The following is a 23,875-nucleotide window of genomic DNA, read 5'->3' on the forward strand; positions in this document are numbered from 1 at the left end:
ATCCCATTAATATATACAAGGTTTGGACTAATGCCAACAAGGTCTAAGATATTTTAAAACTAACTAATTTAGTCCCTAAACACAACTTGGTTCATAAGACAATTGAAAAAAATGACTAACGAGCTTAATAGTGTTTGAGAACTAAGTTGGCTTTAAAGATTAAATTAGTTAGTTTTGAAATATCTCAAACCTCGTTGTTATTAGCCTATATTTCAAAGAGAAATGATATGTCTACAACATTTTTACAATATTTTTACAACAAATCTTAACTGATAAGTTGTTACTAGCTATTATTATTGGGGCAAAAAAGTGATCTTAGCGTTAGTTTAAAATTTGAACTAATAACAACTAACCATTTGTGATTTGTTGTAAAAATATTATAAAAATATTATAGACGTAGCATATCTCTCAAAATATGTTAATGAGATTTATCCAAAAAAACAAAACAAAAACGGAAACAAAAACTTTAATTTCACGCCGTGGGATTTTAAACGTATCAATAGTGTACGTCCGTAATCTGCAAAAAGGAACTCGCGTCTCCCGTCATATTGGCAATAATACGGGATTGTACGCGCTAAGTTGAGGCTGAAAATATAATAAACGTTTGTAACGGAACAAGAATTTATCGGCTTGTTTAGTACGGCTTGTTAAAAAGTAACTTTCCTAACGAAAACGATTATATAAAATATTATTAAACTCTTCAAGCCATAGTTAGTGGTTACTGTCTTACTGACTTACTGGTTTGACACCTCAATTCGATTACAATCTGACGTAAATCAATAATGGTTTTGCTTGAAAGTTCTGTTGTGGTTAAAAAAAAAAAAAAAAACACTTTTAGAAATGTATTCCAATCAAACTTTTGATATATTTATTTGATTCTAAAAAAAAAGTTTAATATATCTATTTTATTAAAATCATAAACCCAAAAATAAAAAATAGAAGCTTACAAAATAACCATGGTTAAGTTCTTAAAAAATGTTAAAATTATTACAAATTTTAGCATAAAAAGTGCATAAGTTAATGTGACAATGAATGCGATTAATGTCACTTTAACAATAAGATAATAGAACTGTGTTTTTGTTTTTAAGAAATTAAAAAAGAAAAAAGAAAAAAGAAAAAGATATGAGTGATTTTTTTAAGAAACAAAGATATGAGTGTTTGGATTATCTTTTATAAATTTATAATAGGTGGCACATTAATTTTTTAGATCTATATAGTAAAATTTATAATAATCCTAGCATCATTCTAAAAAAAATTAATTTTGTTGGGATGTTCTAAGGATTAAATCACATTTGGCAAGAGATAAAGGTCACAATACAAAAGTTATTGTATTTATCTTAAAAAAATATAGGCATATGTTTCTGTATTTTTGTTACAATTTTTTTTAAAAAAATAAACGTAATATACTCGTATTATACATGTATTCTTTCTCCGTCTCCATATTTTTATGCCGGTTTTTTTAAACGTACTCTTTAGAAAGATGCCAAATTAAACCTGTCCATATATTTACAGTATCAAACGCATACCGTATTTTACTAACTATTATTTAGAGACTAAGTTGGCTTTAAAAATTAAATTGGTCTGTTTGAAATATCTTATACCTCGTTGTCATTAGCTCAAATTTCAAAGTATCTATACTACCATTTAAGGGTTTTTCCCTGTTTGGACTGGACTTTTTTTGGTTCCAAAATACCCTTACATCATAAATTTAAGTAAAGATAAAGCTTGAGGATAACATAGTAATAATACATCTTTAACTCCCACGTGTAACCTTACTTACAAAATAGGCAATATTTAACTCACATGTTTAACTCTAGTTGATTTTCAAACTAAGCATTACTCCACGTTTTCACATTTCTTTTTTTCTTTTCTTTTTTTTCCCTTTTTTCCTTTATCAAGACTTTAACTTTTTTTTTTTTTTTTTGCATTAAAAAAAAAGGCATAAAACTTATTTTCGTCCCTACATTTTCATGCGATTCCTACTTTGGTCCCTAACTTTTTTTTCACCGCTTTTAGTCCTTAAAATCAAAAATGCGATCTCGTTTTTGTCTCTACCGTTAGTGCCCTAACGGCAAAGTCTTAGGTGGCAGACAGAACCCCTTATTAGCTAACGTGGCGTTGATGTGGCAATTAAAATATTATTAAAAATATTATTTGGCTTTTTTTTAATGCCACGTCACCATTTTAATTATTTTTTTTAAAAGCCATGTCAAAATATTTTAAAAAATAAATTAAATTATAAAAAAACCTTAAATTTAATTTAATTAAAAATTTTAATTAAAAAAAAAATCTTAGTGTTCTTAGTGTTCTTCAACTTGTTCTTCATTTTACAAATTGTTCTTTATATTCTTCCCAAATCAAACCCAGCAACCAAGAACTCAAACCCATCACAAGATCACAAACCTAGCAGCCCAAGAACTCAAACCCAAATCACTAGGACATAAATGAAAACAAGAAGAAAAAATTAAATTAAATGCTAACAGGAAGAATGAAGAAACCAAGAACTCAAATCTCCAGCAAATCAAGAACTCAAACCCAACAAATCAAGAACTCCCAAATCAAACCCAGCAACCCAAGAACTCAAACCTAAATCTTCAGCAAATCAAACCTATAAACCTATTATCAAACCCAGATCCCAAAACCACCGCCACTACCACCGACCAACAGATCCCAAAATCACCATCATCCTACCAATCAAACCCACTTCCCAAAACAACAAACACCATGACTCCGCTGAGAGAGAAAGAATCGGAAATGGAAGAAGAAGGAGGGATTTTTTGAGACCCAATAGTTCGGGGTAGCGGTGGAGAATGGGTTTGAGTTGGAGCAGGGGCGGAGCCACATAGTGGCTTGGGGGGGGCCGTGGCCCCTGCAAAAAAAAAAAAAAAAATTTCCCATTAGACTATGAAGAAAAAATAATTAGGCCCCCCCAACCTTAGACAGCCGACCCCCTACCAATTTCTCACCCATTCTCCCAGGCCTCAATCAAAAATTAGGAACATCCTCAAATTAAAAATTAAAAAAAAAAAAAAAAAAAAAAAATTTACAGAGAAGCCCGCGGCAAGCTAAGCCCACGGTGAGCCTAGTAGCTCACTCACGGCAAACCCACGCATTCTCAACCGAAAAAAAAAAAAAAAAAAAAAAAAAAAAAAAAAAAAAAAAAAAAAAAAAAAAAAAAAAAAAAAAAAAAAATACAGAGAATCAGAAAATCCAACCATCACGTCGCTGCCAGAGAAATCAAATCGGTGGCAGAGAATGCATACCCCAATGCCCGATACTGCCTATACAGAGCAAATCAAACTCAACAGCAAATCAAACTCAACAGCAAACCAAACACAGAGAACACATAGAGACAGAGGTTTTTTATCTAAAAAAAAAAATCCCCAATACACAAATAAAAACCAAATCCCAGCAAACCCACGGTCACGTCGCCGCGACGCTGCAGCTTGCTCGTCATCGTCGTCGTCGCTCGCCCCTCATCGCAGATCGGAGATCGGCCTCTGCTCCGGTGCTCCCTTCGGCCCTCCCTCAAGGTATTTCTCTCTTTTTTTTTCTCTCTCTCTCTCTCTTTATCTCACTGTCACTAAAATGAAAAATGAAACGAAATTTTTGTAGATCGTCGACGCCAGACGGTAGATCGGTCATCACTCATTGGAGATCTGCCGTTGACTCGTTGCTTCCTCCGCTCCGGCAGTCCGACCCCCCCCCCCTCTCTCTCTCTCTCTCTCTCTCTCTCTCTCTCTCTCTCTCTCTCTCTCTCTCTCTCTCTCTCTCTCTCTCTCTCTCTCTCTCTCTCTCTCTCTCTCTCTCTCTCTGAATGACCGAATGGTTTAGTGGAAATGAAATGTGCCTAAGCCCTGAGTCCTTTTATTCTTTTAACTTTAATAGCATCTCACTCATTCATTCATTGATCTTTACCTTTTTTTTTTTTTTTTTTTTTTTTTTTTTTTTTTTCCTGTTTGTCTTTATCTTATTCATTGGTTGATCTTTACATTTTTTTTTTTTTCCTTATCCGGTTATTCCTTTTTATTGGTCAATGGTCAGTGTGTTGGTTTTTAGTGTAAACCAACATTATTAAATAATAATTAATATTTATTCAAAAGCTAATAATTAAATTATTACTATCATTTATTGCAATTTTTTAAGAATTGTTTAATTGTTCAAAAGTTAATTGTTTAATTGTTTAATAATTAAAGCTATATAATTAAATTAACCAATACATTATAAAAGATAAATTAATTAAATTATTTGAGGGGTTATTATTAATTAAAGTTGTATTAAAAATGGGTTGACTGTTTAAATTATAGTGAAAATTTTGTTTTTTCCTTGAGTATGAATAACATTCATATAACTAAGCAAAAATTTCTAATTAAAATTTTATTTTTTAAAATTCTTTTCAGGTTAATTGAGTCATATTCTTAAAGTTAAAAGAATTATGAGCAAACGAAAAACAATTGATGCATTCTTTAAGAAAAAAGATGTTAGCAATTCAGAAATTAGGACACCTGTGGCTGTAGAAACAAATGTTAATACTTCGATGCCTGATGAACACCCCTCCAAATGTCCAAACCTTCAATCTGAAGAGATAGATCGTGATCCAGGAACACGTAAACAAATATGTGAATTTCCTATCAACAAACAAGATGAAATCCGATGAGCTTATCTCATAAATGGTCCATACCAACCTGAAAATATAGTCTGTCCATACAATGATGATACTCATCGTCGTCGATTTCAACCTTCATGGTTTGTTTCACATAAGGATTGGTTCGAACACTCACCTACAACGGATGCATTATATTGTCTACCTTGCTACCTTTTTAGTAAGAAACCAATAGGTCGTCCCGGATCAGATGTATTCATTTCAACAGGTTTTAATAATTGGAAAAAGGTGAAAGATGGAATGAATTGTCCTTTAATTCGTCATGAAGGGAAAGAACCAAACTCTCCACATAAAATTGTTGTGAAATGTTGCGAGGATTTATAGAATTATTCACGACATATTGACAAGCTAATTGAGAAATAAACGTCAAAAAAATTAGAGAATAATCGGTTGCAGCTCAAAACCTCAATAGAGTGTGCTCGATGGCTAGCATTCCAAGCTTGTGCTTTTAGAGGTCATGATGAAAGCCTTAATTCAAAAAATAGAGGCAATTTCATTGAATTGATAAAATTCACATCAACTTTCAATGACAAAGTAGCTAGTGTTGTCTTGGAAAATGCTCCTGGAAATGCCAAATATACATCACTCACAATTCAAAAGGAGATTTTGCATATTCTTGCTAATAATGTGCGAAATGCTATTCGTGAAAAAATTGGAGATGCAAAATTCTGCATTCTTGTTGATGAAGCTCGGGATGAGTCGAAGAGAGAGCAAATGACCATCATTTTGAGATTTGTTGATAAAGAAGGTTTTATTAAAAAGCGTTTTTTTCATGTTGTGCATGTTAGAGACACTACTGCATTGACTTAAAAGAATGAGATATGTGCTGTCCTTTCTCGTTATAACCTCCACATTGAAAATATTCGAGGTCAAGGATATGATGGGGCTAGTAACATGCGTGGTGAATGGAATGGATTACAAGCTCTTTTTCTTAAAGATTGCCCATATACTTATTATGTACATTGTATGGCTCATAGGTTGCAATTAGCTCTAGTTACAGCATCTAGAGAAGTAAAAGATGTTCATCAATTCTTTAATCATTTGGTCAATATTATCAATATTGTTGTTGGTTCTAGTAAGCGTAATGATGAATTGCAACATGCTCAAGCAGAACAAGTTGAGAATATGATTGCTTCTAATGAAATTGAGACTGGAAGAGGTGCAAACCAGATTGGTACTTTGCAACGAGCTGGAGATACTAGGTGGGGATCTCATTTTCAATCTATTTGTAGTTTGATTAAAATGTTTGATGCTACTTGCAAAGTTATCAACACTATTTCTGAGGAAGGGCTAATTATAAACAACGCGGTGATGCCGAGGGAGCTTATCAGGTATTAACATCATTTGAATTTATTTTAATCTTGCATTTGATGAAAGAGATAATGGGAATTACTAATGATCTTTGTCAAGCTTTGCAACAACAATCTCAAGATCTTTTAAATGCCATGCATTTAATTTCAACTACAAAATCACTTATTCAAAAGTTGAGAGATGATGGATGGGAGCCTTTACTTGCTAGTGTTATATCATTTTGTGAGCAATATGAAATTGATATTCCTGATATGAATGCTCATTACACTAAAGGTCGAGGTAGATATTGTCGTCAAGATGACGATTTAACAATGGAACATCATTTTAGAATTGGCATATTTACAGTTACAATAGACTTTCAATTGCAAGAATTGAAAAGTAGATTTTGTGAGCTAACAACGGAACTTGTCATTCTTAGTTCAGTTTTAAATCCCAAGGATGCTTTTAGATTATTCAAGATTGTTGATATATGCAATTTGGTTAAGAAATATTATCCTCAAGATTTCACTGAACATGAACAAGAACTTTTGGAGTCTCAATTGCGACATTATGAGCTTGATGTGATAAAACATCCAGATTTTCAGAATATGAGTACAATTTCCGAGCTATGTAGGGGATTAAAAATTTCAGGAAAGTCTAAAATATATTTTTTGATTGATAGACTTATTCGTCTTGTGTTGACCCTTCCAGTTTCTACAGCAACTACAGAACGAGTTTTCTCAGCTATGAAGTTGTTAAAAACAAGACTTCGCAATAGAATGGAGGATGAGCTTTTGGCAGATAATATGATAGTTTATATAGAGAAGGAAATTGCAGGGAATTTCACTATAGAGATGATAATGGATGAATTTTATTCCATGAAAAATCGTCGTCAGGCATGATTTGATTCGGTTGATGACCCGACCTGACCCGAATAATGGGAGATTTACTGTGGCTTAGTCCATGGAGCGGAGGCTTGGGCCGACAAAAATTTTTTGGCCCGTTTTGTAACCCATTGTGAATCCTGTGCGCAGGATATAAAAGCTGTTTTTTTTTTTTTTTTTTTTTGTGATTAGGGTTTTGTCTTGTTGTTGTTTTTGAGAAAGAAAAACACTGTAGCCGCACATTGTAATTTTATTTGATAATAGTGAAATCCCTGCAACTCCGTGGACGTAGGCAAATTGCCGAACCACGTAAATACTGTCTTGTGCGTGTGATTGTTTTACTTTTGGCGTTTTGTTTTCTCTATTTTTTTGTTTCTCACAAGTTTGAAATTTCGGTTGAATTCCCAACATGTTCAAGTACATAATAATATATGAAAGTTGATAATTTTGTATCCAATAGACTTAAAAATTATATTTGGCATATTTCTGTTACAACCCGCCCCCCCCCCCCCCCAAGTATATATTCCTGGCTACGCCCCTGAGTTGGAGGAACAGTAGCGGTGGAGGAGTTGGCCACGGAGGAGTCGTCGATGTCGATGTTAATGCCGTCGTGTCACCGTCGATGATGCAGATTGTAATGGACAGAGAGAGAGATAAATAGATCACACTACTTGTGAGTTTGACCTGAGAGGGAGAGAGAGATAAGAAAATGAAAATTTGGTTTTATATATTTTATTTAGGTTTTAATGTTTGTTTTTAATTTATTTTATTTATGGGTTTGTTTTAGATCTATCTGGGTTTGTGTTTTTAATTTAAGTTTTGTTTTTTAATTTATTTTCTTTTTTGGTTTAAATTTGCTAACATGACTTTTTATTAAAAAAAAAAATTAAAATGCTGACGTGGCATTTAAAAAAAGCCAAATAATATTTTTAATTGCCACGTCAGCTAATAGGGTGTTCCGTCTGCCACCTAGGACTTTACCATTAGGGCACTGACGATAGGGATAAAAACGAGATCGCATTTTTGATTTTAGGGACTAAAGGCGGTGAAAAAAAAAGGTTATGGACCAAAGTGGGAATCACGTGAAAATTTATAGACGAAAATGGGTATTATGCCCAAAAAAAAAAGACCAACTTTTTATTTTTTGAATACCCAGTCTCCCTTGCTCCTTAATCTTATCTCACATTTGTTTGTTTTTTTCCCCCTCAAATTTCTTTGTTTTGATAAATATACTAAAAAGTATAGATAAAACCTAAGGATCTTTGTTTTGATTTTGAAGAAAATAATATACTAAAAGGTAGAGATAAAACTTAAGGATAACATGCTAAAAATAATCTCTAACTCCTATGTAAAACACTAACTACAAAATAGGACAGTTGTCACATTAGTTAATCAACTTCTTCAATTTGTTTCTTCCTCAATTCCTCTCAGTTCTATGTTCTTTTTCTCTACACTATCATCATCATCATCATCTTTTCTAAATTCAACATCCAAAAAAGAGAAAACTTTACTTACAAAAACAAAAATGCAGTTCTAATTGTTTCGGTTCAACAGGTTTGTCAATATAAATTGCTCTTTTCTATTTTGTTTTTCTAAAGAAATCAACAGTGTTCTAAATATTTGGACTTTAGGGTCTTCTTCATTTCTTTATTTTCTTATGATTATCTTTTTTTTTTTTTTAATATGTGTTTGTGGGTTAAAGCTAGGGCTGTCCAGCAGTTTAGTAACCCGCCCAAACCGACCGGGTCCAACCAACCCAAAGCCTAGCAGGTGAATCCAAAATCCATGGTCGGTCGGATTCGGATCTACCTCTAACGAAAACCAAATTACTGGTTCGAGTAACAGGTTAAGGTATTAAAAAAACCCGTATCACCCCGACCCAACCCAACCGATAGTTTCAAATTTTTTTAAAAATATATTATATTTTTAGGTCTTTGAAGGGATAAGACGCGTATAGCCTCTGCTCTCTACTCTATAGTCTGAGTTCTGAACAATTGAAACTTCAGACGTTTATCTTCCACTCCACTCTCATCAGAGTCTCAAATCACAAGACTCTCAACTCTCAAGCCTCAACACTCCACTACCACAGGCACGGCCTTTAGTTTCACGTTTCGCTATCTCTCTCTCTCTCAAATCCCTAACCCTAGCCACTTCTTACCGCCGCCGTTGTTAAGTCACCTCATCAATGACCTGCTGTTCTTCAGTTCAAGTAGTCCCTCTCTCGCCCAAACCCCTCTCCCTTAATGATCTGCCATCTGAAGCTTTGATCTTGTGTATCTGATGGTGGGTTAGTATTTTTTTTTTTTTTTTAAATTTCTTACTGACCTTGTGATGGATGTAGTGATGGTGGGAGATGGAGTGGTGGTGGTGCCGGTTTAGTGTTCTCTCTTTTCGTCTCATAAATCTGGGGTTTGTGGACTTTTGTGCCATTTGATTTCTGTAGGTTTGGATTGTGGTTTGTGTTTTGGGTTTTGATTTCTCTGTGTTCTTTGGGTTGATTCCTCATGGGTATGGGTTAGTTTTGGTTTCTCTATTCTTTGGTTGATTTTTCATAGGTCTGGGTTGGTTTTGATTTCTCTGTTCTTTGGTTGATTTCTCATGGGTCTGGGTTTTTATTTTTCTGATCTTTGAGTCTGGGTTTGAATTTCTGTTCTTGCTATACTTCAGACCCGAATTACCCGACGGTTCCGACCCGAGCCACCGGGTCCAACCTAAAATTCGGTCGGTCTCGGGTCCCTTTTTGTTCACCCGATCCAATCGGGTCGAGTACGGATTAATCCAAAATCCGATCCAATCCAACCCGGGGACAGCTCTAGTTAAAGCTTACTCATTGCTTTTCTTTGATTACAATAGTACGGTGCTTTTCTTTGATTATTATTACAGTAGAACACACTGAATTTAGAATACAAGCTGTGCAGTTTGGATAAGTATTGAATTGTGTTAAAAAAAAAAAAAAAAAACTTTTACATTTTTAGTAATTCTAAATTATAATTGTTGCAAATTACTAAACCTTTACCCAAAAAAAATAAAAAAAAGTCTTTGGACACGTGCGTGAAACTAGTGTTAATGAAATTTATAAAAACAAAAAACTAGTGTTAATGAAATTTATAAAAACAAAACAAAACCTTGTAGTGGAACACAGCCAGGGAAGGACTTTTTAGGAGAAACCTGAAACCTCGTAAACTATTATAGAAACTGCCACACTTGGAGGCTAAACCATTTTCACTACTTACACGTGTTGGGCCACAACCCTGCCATGTGTCCACAACATGCAAATGGAACCAACACACTTAATTAACAAGATTTTGAGGAAATGAACAGAGAGCCTTTCCCTTAGCAGAACCCAAATCTAATCTCTGAACACAGATTTTGCAAGGTACGTCACACCCAATCCTTTTATAACTTTTTCATCATTGTAGACCTCTCTTTGATTTCAAATGATTCATTTTCTGTTTTAAGCTACAAGTTTATTTCCTCGAAAGAGTGTCATATTTGGGATGTAGATATGGATATTTGAATTTAATTAAATATCTTGCTAGATCATGAACATAGTATAGGTTAACAAATATCTTAGGAACACAAATGTAATGATGTTTTTATATGATGCATGGTGCTACATCTAGCAATTGGTTATAATTTGGCCGTGCACTCCAGTTACTATTTAGGGAAAAAAAATGTCATGTCCATGAAGATTTAAAATTAATAGAGAGCACCCTATTCAATGGATGAGTCATTAACCGAGATTGGATTATGATTCCTTTTGGATAAAGGAATTTAAAGATAATGATTTGGATTTACAATCTTTAGTTTAAATGACTTGAATAGAGTATAAAAGGATATGATTTTTTTCCCTAGTGATGAAATTCGTGAAGGGATTTGTTGAATTGAAAAAGGCTAGATGCAATGTGTCATTTCAAATCCATTATATCACAAGTTTTATTTATTTATTTATTTTTTAGCAAACTCCCCAAAGCGCAAATCATCATGTATTGTTAAATTTATATTGAACAATTTATGCAAATAGTTGTTCTATATATTCCTTGATTTTAAATCCTTGAATCTAAACGCAACCTCAATGATTTTCAAATAGGGCGATCAAATTTATTTAATATTTTCTGTTAAACTAATACTATGACTTTTTCTTTTGATAAGTAATCCTATGATTATGTTACTAAAAGGAAGACATTGGGAATATTGGCAAACTCCCATTAGTGCCTTTTGGTGTAGGTATGGCACATGAAGAAATGATCAAAGATAATTCCAAACTTTCAAGCTATGATGCTTATTTTGAGAAGATCCAGTCAAGGAAGAAATTACCACAATCGATGCAAGAGACTTTGACAGCTGCATTTGCAAATATTCCAGTTTCATCATTCCCAGAAGTTCCTGGTGGCAAAGGTGAATGGTTTTACAATATGGTTTATATACCTAGCCAATTTTCCCTTGAAAAGGGGTTCATGCAGTTAGACTGAAGAGAAATGAAGCATATCTGAGTCACTAATGATAGTTTTGAACATTTCTTATTGCAGTGATAGAAATATTAGCAGACACTTCCGTTGCTGATGCTTTAAAGATTTTATCTGAATGCAACATTCTGTCTGCTCCTGTGAGAAACCCAGATACAGAAAATTCTTCAGATTGGAGAGACAGGTACCTAGGAATCATAGATTACTCAGCTATCGTTCTGTGGGTGCTGGAGAGTGCAGAACTTGCCGCTGTTGCTCTATCAGCTAGTACAGCAACAGCTGCTGGAGTTGGTGCAGGAGCAGTTGGCGCTCTTGGAGCACTAGCATTGGGTGCGACCGGGCCTGTTGCTGTTGCAGGGCTAGCAGCTGCTGCAGTTGGTGCTGCTGTGGCTGGTGGTGTGGCTGTAGATAAAGGGATGGGAAAAGATGGTGCCACAGCTGCTGATAAATTGGGCAAGGATTTTTACAAAGTTATACTGGAAGATGAACCCTTCAAATCAACCACAGTAAGCCCAACTTTGCCAAGAGTATTATTTGTAGAGGCCATGTTGCCTCTGGTACCTTATTTATTCAGTTTATTTGGACAATTAATCTTGATTCTCCATTTCTCAACTAAATGATGAGCATGCTTTGTGTATTTTACTGTAAAGTGCTCTGATTGAGAAGCAAGTGAAATATCGAATGTGGATTAATGACACCCCTTGTCGAACCGTGAGCTGTGCCATTCCACCTTAAAACCAATTGGTGATGAGGTAGACACACTCAAATCTTTTATGGCATTCGACATCACACCACGCGGACCTGTTTTTAGAGTGGTTGTAGGAAGTCAAATTGTGATCCCCCAACACCCCTCATCTGTTTCCTAGCCATAAGAAAATTAGAAATGATATTTCATATAATTTTTTTTTTTTTTCAGGTGAGGTCGATACTCAAGTCCTACCGTTGGGCTCCTTTCCTCCCAGTTTCAATAGAGTGTTCTATGTTGAGTGTCTTACTGCTACTTTCAAAATATAGGCTAAGGAATGTACCTGTAATTGAAGAAGGCAAGCCTGACATTAAGAACTACATTACTCAATCTGCCGTTGTTCAGGGTCTTGATAGATGTAATGGAAGGGACTGGTTTGACCTCATTGCTATGCAGCCTATTTCTGAATTAGGGCTTCCTTTCATGTCCCCTGCTGAGGTAAGGTGTGTGTTGTTACATGAGTATTCTGCAAGCTGATTACTGAAATTCAGATATTCAAAATGTACTTCTGTCTTCTTGGCCAGGTAATTAGCATCCAGGGCGATGAGTTGATTCTGGAGGCTTTCAAGCGAATGAGAGATAACCAAATTGGTGGTCTTCCAGTTGTAGACGCACCAAAGAAGAAGATTGTTGGGAACGTTAGCATAAAGGACATCAGATACTTGCTACTGAAACCTGAGCTTTTCTCCAATTTTAGGTAGGGAGAGTCAAAATTTAGATTCTGCTTGTGCACCAGCTCTAATCTGCACATTGAAATTCAGAAAAAAAAAAAAAATTATTCATTCAATTTGAGAACATAATCAAACCACTTGCAACTAATTTTAGTTTGATTTAAAAAATATATATAATTACATTTTTTTAGCAAATTTTATACAAATAACCAAATTGTAAATAACTTTATATAACAGTTTGGCCCAATTTTTAGCAGGTAGCCCTGTTTTTTAATTATTCTAACAAGAAGTTAGTTTTTTCACTTTTGACTACATAGGTTAGTTTCTTTTTTTATTTATATCAATTTTTCAACCTTAAATTTCAAGTTAAAAAAAAAAAAAAAATTTAACTTTAAATCTCTTTGTTTTTTTACCACATATGTTTGAAGCTTTTTAAGAGATGAAATATGGTAAGATGGCTAAGATGTGAATAAACTCAATATGAAAATGGTAATTCTCCAACTTAAATTCAGTAGTACAAAATTTATTTTCAAGGAGCTAGAAAGAAATTACTGGGTAAGTTTTTCTAACTTTAGAAAGCATGCACAGGTTGGAATATAAATTCAATATAAATTAATTACACTTACAACTTATAAGTGGGACATACCATTTCAATGAAGTCTGCAAAGTACTACAAGACACTTAGAAAGTGGGAACTGTTATGAAGGAACAAAAATTCATCTTTATCTTCATGTGGCTCTTGCAATGTCTATTTAAAAAGGTTTGATGTTACTCTTGATGCTGTGACTAAGTTTTATATGCCTTTCATCCAGGAAGCTGACTGTGATGGATTTCATGCAAACCATTGCCTCCCAAGAGACTGGAAAAGTCATCCCACCAATTACATGCAAACTTGATTCAACTCTTGCCAGTGTGATCCAGAGTCTTGCTTTGAAGTCAGTTCACAGGATTTATGTGGTAGCTGGGGAGGACGATGAAGTTATTGGCATCATTACGCTTAGAGATGTGATTTCTTGCTTCATTTATGAGCCGCCTAACCATTTTGATAACCACCTCGGGTTTGCAGTGAAGGAAATATTGAATCAGTGATGCTTCAGGTCTCGAAATCCTTCAAATGTATGTAAGAACAGATATGTAATGAAATCCGGTTTTGGGCGGGAGAACAATTTAAGTGCAGATATGTAACAAAATCCGGTTTTTGGCCGGAGAACAATTTACTGTCTGTTCAATCAGTACTGAATATGTACTTTCACATTTCTCCTATTAAGCTAGAGCCAGGGAGCTTTCTTAATCCTTTGTTGTTCATTATCCCCCTAATCCTTTTGACATCCCCCCATCTTCCAAATTCAGCATATATATTGGACAGGATCACCAAAGGAGTTGGATTTTCCGGCTCTAATTCTGCAAGCTTCATAGCCATTTCTTCCCCCACTTCAGAATCTAAATGATACTTACAAGCACCAAGCAAAGAAGCAAAAACAGAAGCAGAAGGATGTGATAATTCTTGTATTAGTTCTCGAGCTTCACCCAACTGCCCAGATCGACCCAAAAGGTCAACCATACAACCAATGTGCTCTGGTTTTGGTTTCAAGCCATAATCTTTACTCATCATCCTAAAAACTTGCCATCCTTTGTCGACCTGACCAGTGTGACCACATACAGATAACACGCTAATAAAAGTTGCTGCATTTGGTTGTACCTTTTCTTCTCGCATCCGGTCAAATATTTCAAATGCAGATTCGTTCTCTCCATTTCTTCCAAAACCAGATATCATTGCATTCCAGAATGCAGGATCATCAGGCTTTCTATCAAACTGATCGAAAATTCTTCGTGCCAAATCATGATATCCACATTTCATATACATGTCAATGAGTGCAGTGGCTATGAACTCATCACTACTAATATCAGTTCTAATTGTATGCCCATGAATCTCTTTTCCACACTGCAGAGCAGACAAATCCGAACAGGCTGGTAAAAGGCTTGTGATAGACTTTAAACTTGGGACTATGCCAGCAGATAGCATTCTCTTGAAGTACTTAATAGCTTCAACTCCTTTCCCTAGTTGTGAAAACCCACTAATCATTGAATTCCATGTTGCTGAATCAGGTACCAATCCTTCACATTCTAACTGTTCAAATAGCTCAACAGCATTCTCACTCTGAGCATTCAACATCATACCACAAATCATCGAATTCCATGTTATTAAGTTCCTGATTCCATCAAGCTCTTTGAATGCATCAAATGCTAAATGCCAACAGCCACACTTGGAATACATGTCTACCAACGCAGTTGCCAGTGTTGCATTGAATTCTTTTGCAGTTTTCATGATGAATCCATGAACTTGCCTACCAAATCGAAGATACAGAAGAGTAGCACATGCAGAAAGAACCAAAACAAAAGTAACCGAATTTGGTACTTCAACTGAACATTCCCTCATGTCCTTAAACACATCCAAAACCAATTGCGGAACACCATTCTGCAAAAGCCCCGAAATAAAAGCATTATAGCTTACTACACTCTTATTACGTGTTCCTTCAAACACCTTTGTAGCTGAAACCAACTCTTCGTAATTCGAATACATAGTCACAATTGACGTTGCAACATAAACCTCTGTCTCAACCCCCAACTTTATCGCCCAGCAATGCATTTCCATGCCATGTCGAACACTTTCACATGCCAACAACAAACAAGATATAGTCTCCGAATTTGGCCTGAACGTTCCAAACCCCACTTGTTTGAACACCGAGAATGCTTCTCTAGAATACCCATTTTGCAAAAACCCCGAAATTACAGCATTGAATGAAGTTGGGTTTCTCTCAGGCATTTCATCGAACACTTTGAGTGCATCATGTAAGAGATGCAGCTTCATGTACATGTCAGTGAGAGAAGTGGCTGCGTAAACATGTGAAGAAAAACCGGTTTTGATGAGATGGGTATGGAGGATTTGGCCCTGTGGAAGTGATTTGAGCTTGGCACAGGCTTTGAGGAGTGGTGGGAAGGTGAATTTGTTAGGAGGGAGTGAGGCTGAGTGGCATTGAGAATATAAAGAAATGGCTTCTTTGAAGAACCCATCAGAAACTAGCTTTGCTATTTCGCGCTTCATAGTCATTAATCATTCATGGGTTGCTTCTAAATTGGCGGCATTTACCACTCTCTGGTTTAAACTAGTACTGCTCTCTCAAAAAAAAAAAAAAAAAAAAAAAACTAGTACTAGCTTGGGTTGGGCTATAAGCTAAACTTAAGATGAAAATTTTTGGGTCTAAAGGCTTGGCCCAATTAAAGATGGTTCTAAATAGTTTTTCTTAATTATAACCATTGAAAACCATTGAAATTGTATTTTCATTTTTCAAAAGTAAAAAAATGATGTAAAGATTATTCCACTATCTGTCTATAAGGCATCTCGAAAAACCCATTAATCATAATATGATAGAATTTGAGACATTTGAGTTTATGCACGTTATCCAAAGTTATTGTTGAAATTGTACGTTCTGATGAGAATATAATAAAGAACTTATAGGTTCCGTTTGAATTCGGCTAAAAGTTGCGTCTGTGTCTGCGTTCCTTCTTTTCTTTTTTTTTTTTTTTTCTTTTTTTTTCATTTCACGCGTTTTGCAGAAAGGTAGGGGACAAGTAATACTGTAGCAGTACTGTTTATACACTATTCATATACTGTTCATGAGACCTACAACCACTTTATTCATAAAGAAAATATTAAAAATGGATCCCACGATATTATTTACATATTTAAAAATTATTTTGCTATAGTATTTTTAGTTTTCAGTTTTCAATTTTCAGTTTCAACAACAATAAATTCAATCCAAACAGACCCATAAATTGGATAAGTGGAGAACTATGTGAAAGTGATATTGTATCAATCATAGTTTAATTTTTAAAAATTTTGAAGAAAATTATCTCCCTAACAATTCTTGAAGTATAGTAGAAGATAGATCGAAGAGAAACCAATAACCAATAAATTAAAATGGGGAATAAAATTTAAAAAATTGGGTGATATCTTTTTATGATGGTTTGTAAGTTTATAAAAGATAGAATAGTATTAAAAGAAATTTGTTATCTAACAATCATTCACATCCTTTCAACTTGAATCTTTGATAAAGTAGAGGTAAAAGAATGACTTCGCTCCAACCAATAAAGAAAATCCTTGGTTCAATTCATGTTTAGGAGGAACATAGAGTGCAGAATGATACTGTTCCACCCATTCCTCTCTTTTAAAATGACACCAAAATGGTGGAATGAAGGGGCCCCTCCACTCCACTTTGCCATTTTTTTTGGTCCTTGCAAACACATTCAACAAGAGAGAGATCCCAAACTCTCATTGGCAATTTGCAATTTGCAATGTCATATCTACTTTACTTATCAGAAAAAGATATCATGTACTCTTTTTCTTGTCATCTTCTAATGATGGGGATATATCATATATGCTTATATATAAGGTTAACTCAAATGCCCTACGTGCTGTCATCATGACTTATAAATTTGCTGCTCCAAAATTATTTAAGCTCCTCATATCATGGGGTAATTGAATACAGCAAAAAGTTTTTTTCCTTGGGAATTTGGAGTTTAACCCTTAAAAACTCATAGTTTTAATTATATTTTTATAAGAAAATAGGTGAAATGATTTCTTTTTTTGGTTAAAAAAAAAAAGAAAAAAAAAAACTCTAATTTTTATCACACACAGCTATATCAAGGCTAAAATAAATAAACAAAAACTTTTTACTCATGTGTAGTAAAAGGATGAGATCCTTAAGTGCAAAAAGTTAACAGTAGATTCTAAATGTTCCCATACGATTCCTATCCTTTTTCGATGTGATGACTGATGTTTATGCTGAGAATCTTTTCTCTGTGCACAAAGCTATCCACTATTTTCTTATCCTTACATTTCCTTTATGCTCGAATGCATTATGATTGCTACTAATTAGATTGACCAAAAAGCATATAACTCCTGTGAGGAATTACTAGAAAAAATATTTGTTGATGATCTTTTTGTATATATAATCTTGTAACACTATAAAAAAGAACAAACAATTACAAGCTCACAGGCTGAAAAAAAAAAAAAAAAAAAAAAAAAAAAACTCATTGTCTGATTGCAATAGCAGGTCTACCAACTAGAATAAACAAACCAGACTCACATACTAGCTAATCAGCAAAGATGTCTTATGCCCCATTCCTCAACCTCTCACCAAAACTAATTTGAAGAAAACTGCTTTGAAACTAAGACCTTTGAAATGTCTTATGCCCCAATTTTCAACCTCTAACCAACATAATTTTGGATTACCAACAAGACAGGACCCCATGATTTCCTTTTAAAATCTCCTTATAAAGGAGCACTCAAAGTACAAGTGGTTTCTACTCTCAACAACACCATATTAATGTAGTTGAATCCCCCCATGAAGTCCTACTGCAGCAATCTGTTTTGAGAGATCTGCCAGTCTTTGAAAATTAACCAACCTATAAAAGCATGGTTAGGTATAGCTAATCAAAAAGTTCATAATTGTGAAAATGTGAATAGTATAGCAAATTAATTTTTTTTGTATATCATGTATTGTATATTAATTGTATCCTGTATTATACAATACACAAACACTATATAAAATTTATAAAAGAAAATTGTAAACATGCATAAATAGAATGTATACACATTTGTTGTTAAAAATATATTTATAACATCTAAGTATATACAATATAAACTAACACCACGTATATATAGACTAAATATGGAAAAGCAGTTGTGCATTTGGTTATATTAACTGAATTAATATAATTATAGTCCATTAGGGTCACAACAAAATTCACAACCTCAAATTTGTCTATCACTTTGCACATGAGTCATTAAAGAAAATTAATTACGCATTGTGGTGAGTCCATGTGTGAGGTGATGGGTAAATTGGGAAGTGTCATGAATTTTTGTCATGCCCCTAACTTTATTGATATAATTAATTGAAACAAACATTTTGATTCTTATTTGAGAGAGAGAGAGAGAAAGGCCCTAATTTCATGTATTGTCTATTGTATCTTGTATCATACAATACATAAAAAGTAAAAACTATATCAAATATATCAAAAAAATTATAAATGTACATATATAGGATGTATATTTTTTTTATTAAAATTATATTTATAATATCTAAATGTTAGGACGTATGTGATTCACTTGTTGGGAACATATGTCACTATTTTATGTTATTGACTAATCTTTTGACAAAATGCATTTTACTTATATTTGGGTAGATCTAGGATGTGTTTAATACTTCAAGAAATCTTGTTTCAAGATCAAGTGTTAAAACCATGCAAGTCTGTCCAAGATTCAAGCTGAGAAAGTGCCTATCATTAAAGCTTGATAGCTAGCATCTATCGAGCTTTAAGAGCTGTTCTAGCCTCGTGGCTTGACGATAGCTATTTGTCGAGGTTTATGAAAAACAGAGTTTCAGATCTGTTTTGACTCTAATCCATGATTGTATGTTTGAGCTTTCTTTTCTCACAACCCTAGACATATAAAAGGATTATTTTAAGGGTCGTCAAAGAGGACACAAGTTGCACAAGTGTTGAGCAAAGTTTGTTCAAACAAATTGTGACCGGAGACAGAATTTGCCCTAGTTCATCTTTCTTGTGAAGAAGTTACTGTGTTTGTACACCGTAGGGTTTTATGACTGAGCATCTTCTCAATCTTCATCATCTGGATGAACTGAAGAACTTTGCATGTAACGACTTTCTCTAGTTGGTGATTGAAGTCGCATATTAGGATCCGCACAATTGGTTAATCACGTACTGGGAGCCGTGCATCAAAAGGAGAGATTATCACTATAGAATAAGTTCAATTGGGTATTGAGGTAAGAATTCAACTGTAGGTTGGTATAAGGTACTGGGATTCCTTTACTTGTAACCGCTTATTTTGATAATAGTGGATTCTCGAGAGTGGTGACCTTAAAATCACTCGGTGGGGTTTTTGCCGTGTTGGTTTCCCCATTTGTAAACAAATCACCGTGTCAATTTAATTTCTATTGCACTTAGTTTAATTGGTGATTTGTTTGTGCTACCATGCGCTTTGCATGTTAATTTGATTAATTAATAAACTTGACTAATTAATCAATTGATTAATCACAAAGGGGTCAATATGTTTTTGGCCTATCACTAAGTATACACAATAAACTAACACCAAGCATATATGTATTAAATATGAGAAAACATTCTAACTTGTTAGAGAAAAAAATATGGGAAAACATTTGTGCATATTTGGTTATATTAACTAAACTAATATAATTATAATCTTACTAGGGTTACAACAAAAGTTCATGCACAACCTATTTACCTATCACTTACATATGAAGCCTTTAAAAAAAATAAATTAAAAATTTTGGTGGGCCCATGTGTGAGTTGATAGGTAAATTGTGAAGTGTGTGAATTTTTGTTATGCCTCCAGTTTTATTAATATAATTAATTAAAATAAACAGTTTGATTGCTATTTGAGGGGGGGGGGGGGGGGAGGGTTTTCTAAGGCAAGGCAGAGCTCTCTAGTAAGCTTTCAAAATTTTTATCGGGGGGGGGGGGGGGGGGGGGGGGAGGGTTTTCTAAGGCAAGGCAGAGCTCTCTAGTAAGCTTTCAAAATTTTTATCCAAATTGTATCTTTTTTAAGTTTGGTCCTCTTCCTCTTAATTAGGCCAAGGCTTGTAGGCTTCAGTGTAGTGACCTTTGGATTTTGTATATTTAAGAATTTATCAATTATTTAAATTTAATGTTTGTGGGTTTTTGTTTATTTGTTCTTTTGTTTGTATTGAAAAGAAAAGAAAAATAGTACTATCAAGATTTTTTTATTTACTTATTACTATTATTTTTGCATGTGAAAAAAAATGGGTCATGCTGGGTTGACTTGACTTTGAAAGAACCAAGTAAGTGTCATAGGTCTTGCAACTCATTAAGGATGACTCGTTTCTTACCCAATTTCAAACCTGGTTGACTTGACCCATTTGTCGAGTCTAAATAGGTTTAAGGATGAGTAATTTTATGGTTGTTGGCCATAGTGACAAAAATGCATGGTTGGATGGGATTTTTGGAGGTCTTTGTGGTCATGTTTGCATGAGATTAGTCAAGGGATTGATGGGTGTTTATTTCAAGGTTAAAGGATGGTTTTACTATTATTTTTTATTTATGAAGGAAATTGTGGTTTTTCCTTCAAATTTTGTGGCCTTTCAATATCTTTCATGATTAAAGGTGAGCCCTTTAGTAAGTTTTCAGAATTTTCATCCAAAATGAACCTTTTTAAGTTCGGACCTCCTCCTTTAATGAGGAGAGGCCTCTTGGTACTGAAGTGTTTTAAAAAAAAAAGTTTGGACTCCTTTTTATGATAATTAATCACATATTTATCCCCTAAAGTAATAAAATATAAAGTCTCAAAATAAAATAGCAAATATATAGTTGAACTATAGTGAATTTGAGTGCCGAAATGGGCACTCTGTATGCCAATCGACACTTTGTCTCCTTAAGCCTGTTTTAACTTATCTTACCCTTTTTTTGTGTGTGTGATTTTTTGGGGGTATTTTTAGGGGGCTAATTACATGATTATTATCATAATCAAGCCCTTTTCTCATAAAGTTTACCCAAGGAGTGATTAAGTTTTCTAATTATCATACAATTAATTCAACAACTTGAAATGCCTAATCATTTACTAGGTTTTATTTCACGCATGAGTGTCTGTCTACCATTTTCTTTGGACTAGAACCAATGAGAAGTTTACATTTGATAGTTATAATTACTCATTTTAAAGATCAGTTAATCAACTATTCAATAAATGTATGCATTCAATTTTATATTGAAGGACACTTCTCACCATTGAAATTTAATCTTGCATGTTCTTCCAATGGTAGTTTCAATACCTAGGCAAATAATGACATCATACACATAAGAAAACAGATAGTTTTGTTTCAAAAGAAAAATCAAACCCGCCATAATAAGCTTTTAGATACACCATTTTGTAAATAGATACACAATAATTCTCATCTGTTCATTCTTTATTAAATATAAATAAATAGCCTTACATGTGATCATGCTAATCCTAATTGATTAATTCTTGTTCAAATAATGTGATAGAAATCACAAAATAAATATAAATTTTTCCTCTAATCAAATTTGGCAGGATAAGAAGAGATGCCTATCTCAATTCTCAACCCCACATTTCATACTATATACTAATGATGTATTACAACTAGATGCATTGAACATGTTTATTTGACATGAGCAATATCCTCTTCAAGAAACCAACAAAATGCATTCATTGGCACACATGTTAACAAATATTGTCTTAAAATTATCAAAGGTATCACGTGAGTTTGCTTCAAATTGTTATGAATAATTGACCAATTGTTGACAACAACTTTTCAACAGAAGTCTCTGATATTTGGATGAGATGCGATGAGACTACATATTTTGATTTCGGTACCTTGGCTTTATTCTTGTTCGGAAAACTTTTTCATATACGAATTCGAGTTTATGACAATTCCCAAATATTCCAAATGAAAAAGTATAGATACAAAAAAATTTCATAACAGTTGATGTGGCTTATAAGATAAGAACCAATAAAAACTCGTAAACTCAACGGCCAAGTAACATTACTCATTCCAAATTCATCCAATTTACTACGAAAAAGTTTAGAACCAGAAAAATTTTCACACCTTCTTGCCACAAGTGGCAGTGTGATTGATGAAAAAAAAATGTGGTTTCATGTGTAAGTGATGGTTAATCACTCACAGTTTGCCACATCAAAGTTGTGGCAAAAAAGTTATGAAATAATTTATGGTCCTAGAACTACTCATTTACAACGGAGCAATGCTACACAACAAATTTCACAACATTTTTTACATAGTTGAGTTGACAAACTTTTTATTAATTTTTATATAAACTTATTATTAGGACAATATTTAGTTACAAAATTGGTTATAGTATAAGACTACAACTTTACTCAATAAAATAAATATTACTACATATTTTGAAAATCTAATTGTTGAATTGCACGTTTTTTACGCTTATAATACATATGTCAAATTTTGTGTCAATCGGATATTATTTACTATATGATGTATAAGCTTATATTTTATGCATAATTTTAAACTACAGAAACTTATAATTTAAACAATTTATTGATGACACAGTTATTAATCTTTAATTTTCTAGAAATTTTACAAGTATAGAGGACATAAGAAGAAGATGTAATCCAATTGTGAATTTGTCAAAATTTACATCTAATAAAAATATATTAAGTAAATTTGTAACCTTACGTTACAATCAATTTTGTAACTAAAATTTGTCCTTATTATTAACATCATTTTTTATTTATCAATCACAATATGCCGCATTACTTTAACAGCTATAAAATTTTTTGTCTTTTTTTTTTTGGTCGGTCTTTTTATTTTTTAGATTTTCTCTTTTTCTCTTTGCTATCACATCCAAGTGACATTCTTCTCAAGAAATAGAAAAGAAAAAAGTGGCATGGTCCCATGCCGCGTGCCGAATCAAATAGGTCAGAATTTCACACATTATTTTTCCAAAAGTTTCCAATTCATTTCCCACGCACCTTCGAAATCAAGGAATTCTTTTGATATTTCTAGGAAACTCTCAAACCTCGTGGAAAATCCTTCCCCATAGCAAGAAAAGGTGAACAAATAAATAATAACTAGAAGAACATAATTGCGTACTTCATACGGGGGAAAAAGTTAGGTAAATTATATTCTAGATTATATACATTAGGAGTGATTTTAAATTTGATCCTATAGTTTAAAAAGTTTTAAATAAAACAAGTTTAATATTGTCACAAATAAATCGTATAGTTTTGATATATTCAAATTGAATATTGAACTTTTAAAATTGTATCAGTTAAATCTCTTATCAAATTTGAAAATCATTGATTTATATTGCTAAGATTTTAAAAGTTTATAGTTTGATAACTTTGATTTGAAATTATTGAAATTATAAGGTTTAATTTGTAACGGATAAAGTTTTTTCTAAAATTGTTTAGAGAAAAGTCACAATATAATGGAATTCTGAAAAATTCAAACATATTAGAGATTGATGGACAGGTAGAAATTTATTGAACAAACTATAATCCTTTGTATATTTCATTAGCCCAGATGAGAAGGGGATCGGGAAAGTTT

The 23,875-nt window shown here is 33.5% G+C and overlaps 3 protein-coding genes and 1 long non-coding RNA gene across 11 annotated transcripts; 2 read left to right on the forward strand and 2 right to left on the reverse strand.

The window, feature by feature from the left end:
• The first annotated feature begins 6,045 nt into the window (after positions 1–6,045).
• On the forward strand, positions 6,046–6,855 carry LOC126719892 (uncharacterized). Its single transcript, XM_050422394.1, has one exon. The coding sequence runs from the start codon at positions 6,046–6,048 to the stop codon at positions 6,853–6,855; it is 810 nt and encodes a 269-aa protein (XP_050278351.1).
• A 1,914-nt stretch (positions 6,856–8,769) lies between these two features.
• On the forward strand, positions 8,770–14,010 carry LOC126718729 (SNF1-related protein kinase regulatory subunit gamma-1-like). Of its 8 annotated transcripts, none has more exons than XM_050421059.1 (6): positions 8,770–9,124; positions 11,050–11,235; positions 11,367–11,809; positions 12,220–12,486; positions 12,573–12,745; positions 13,536–13,781. In XM_050421059.1, the coding sequence occupies exons 1-6, from the start codon at positions 9,118–9,120 to the stop codon at positions 13,537–13,539; spliced, it is 1,080 nt and encodes a 359-aa protein (XP_050277016.1). In that variant the 5' UTR covers positions 8,770–9,117; the 3' UTR covers positions 13,540–13,781. The 8 variants fall into 8 exon arrangements, with proteins under 8 accessions (XP_050277016.1, XP_050277008.1, XP_050277009.1 ...); XM_050421051.1 differs by having other exon boundaries at positions 8,772–9,124; positions 13,532–14,010; XM_050421052.1 differs by having other exon boundaries at positions 8,773–9,124; positions 11,065–11,235; positions 13,532–14,010.
• Positions 12,251–13,536, reverse strand: LOC126718730 (uncharacterized). The gene is made up of 2 exons (XR_007653035.1): positions 13,366–13,536; positions 12,251–12,791 (listed from the first exon to the last, which is right to left on the reverse strand). It is a non-coding gene; the product is annotated as an uncharacterized LOC126718730 (long non-coding RNA).
• On the reverse strand, positions 13,900–16,212 carry LOC126718728 (pentatricopeptide repeat-containing protein At2g02750). The gene has a single exon (XM_050421050.1). The coding sequence runs from the start codon at positions 15,826–15,828 to the stop codon at positions 13,969–13,971; it is 1,860 nt and encodes a 619-aa protein (XP_050277007.1). The 5' UTR covers positions 15,829–16,212; the 3' UTR covers positions 13,900–13,968.
• Positions 16,213–23,875: the final 7,663 nt, after the last annotated feature.

This window comes from Quercus robur, chromosome 3, assembly GCF_932294415.1.
Source record: "Quercus robur chromosome 3, dhQueRobu3.1, whole genome shotgun sequence".
NCBI lineage: Eukaryota > Viridiplantae > Streptophyta > Magnoliopsida > Fagales > Fagaceae > Quercus > Quercus robur.

Excerpts from the sequence above, each read along its gene's own strand:
- LOC126719892 (XM_050422394.1), top strand. The coding sequence starts at position 6,046 with ATGGGAATTACTAATGATCTTTGTCAAGCTTTGCAACAACAATCTCAA.
- LOC126718729 (XM_050421051.1), top strand. Across the intron at positions 11,236-11,366 it reads AGAAGTTCCTGGTGGCAAAG|TGATAGAAATATTAGCAGAC; the intron begins GTGAATGGTTTT and ends TTCTTATTGCAG. Across the intron at positions 12,487-12,572 it reads CTTTCATGTCCCCTGCTGAG|GTAATTAGCATCCAGGGCGA; the intron begins GTAAGGTGTGTG and ends CTTCTTGGCCAG.
- LOC126718728 (XM_050421050.1), bottom strand. The coding sequence starts at position 15,828 with ATGACTATGAAGCGCGAAATAGCAAAGCTAGTTTCTGATGGGTTCTTC.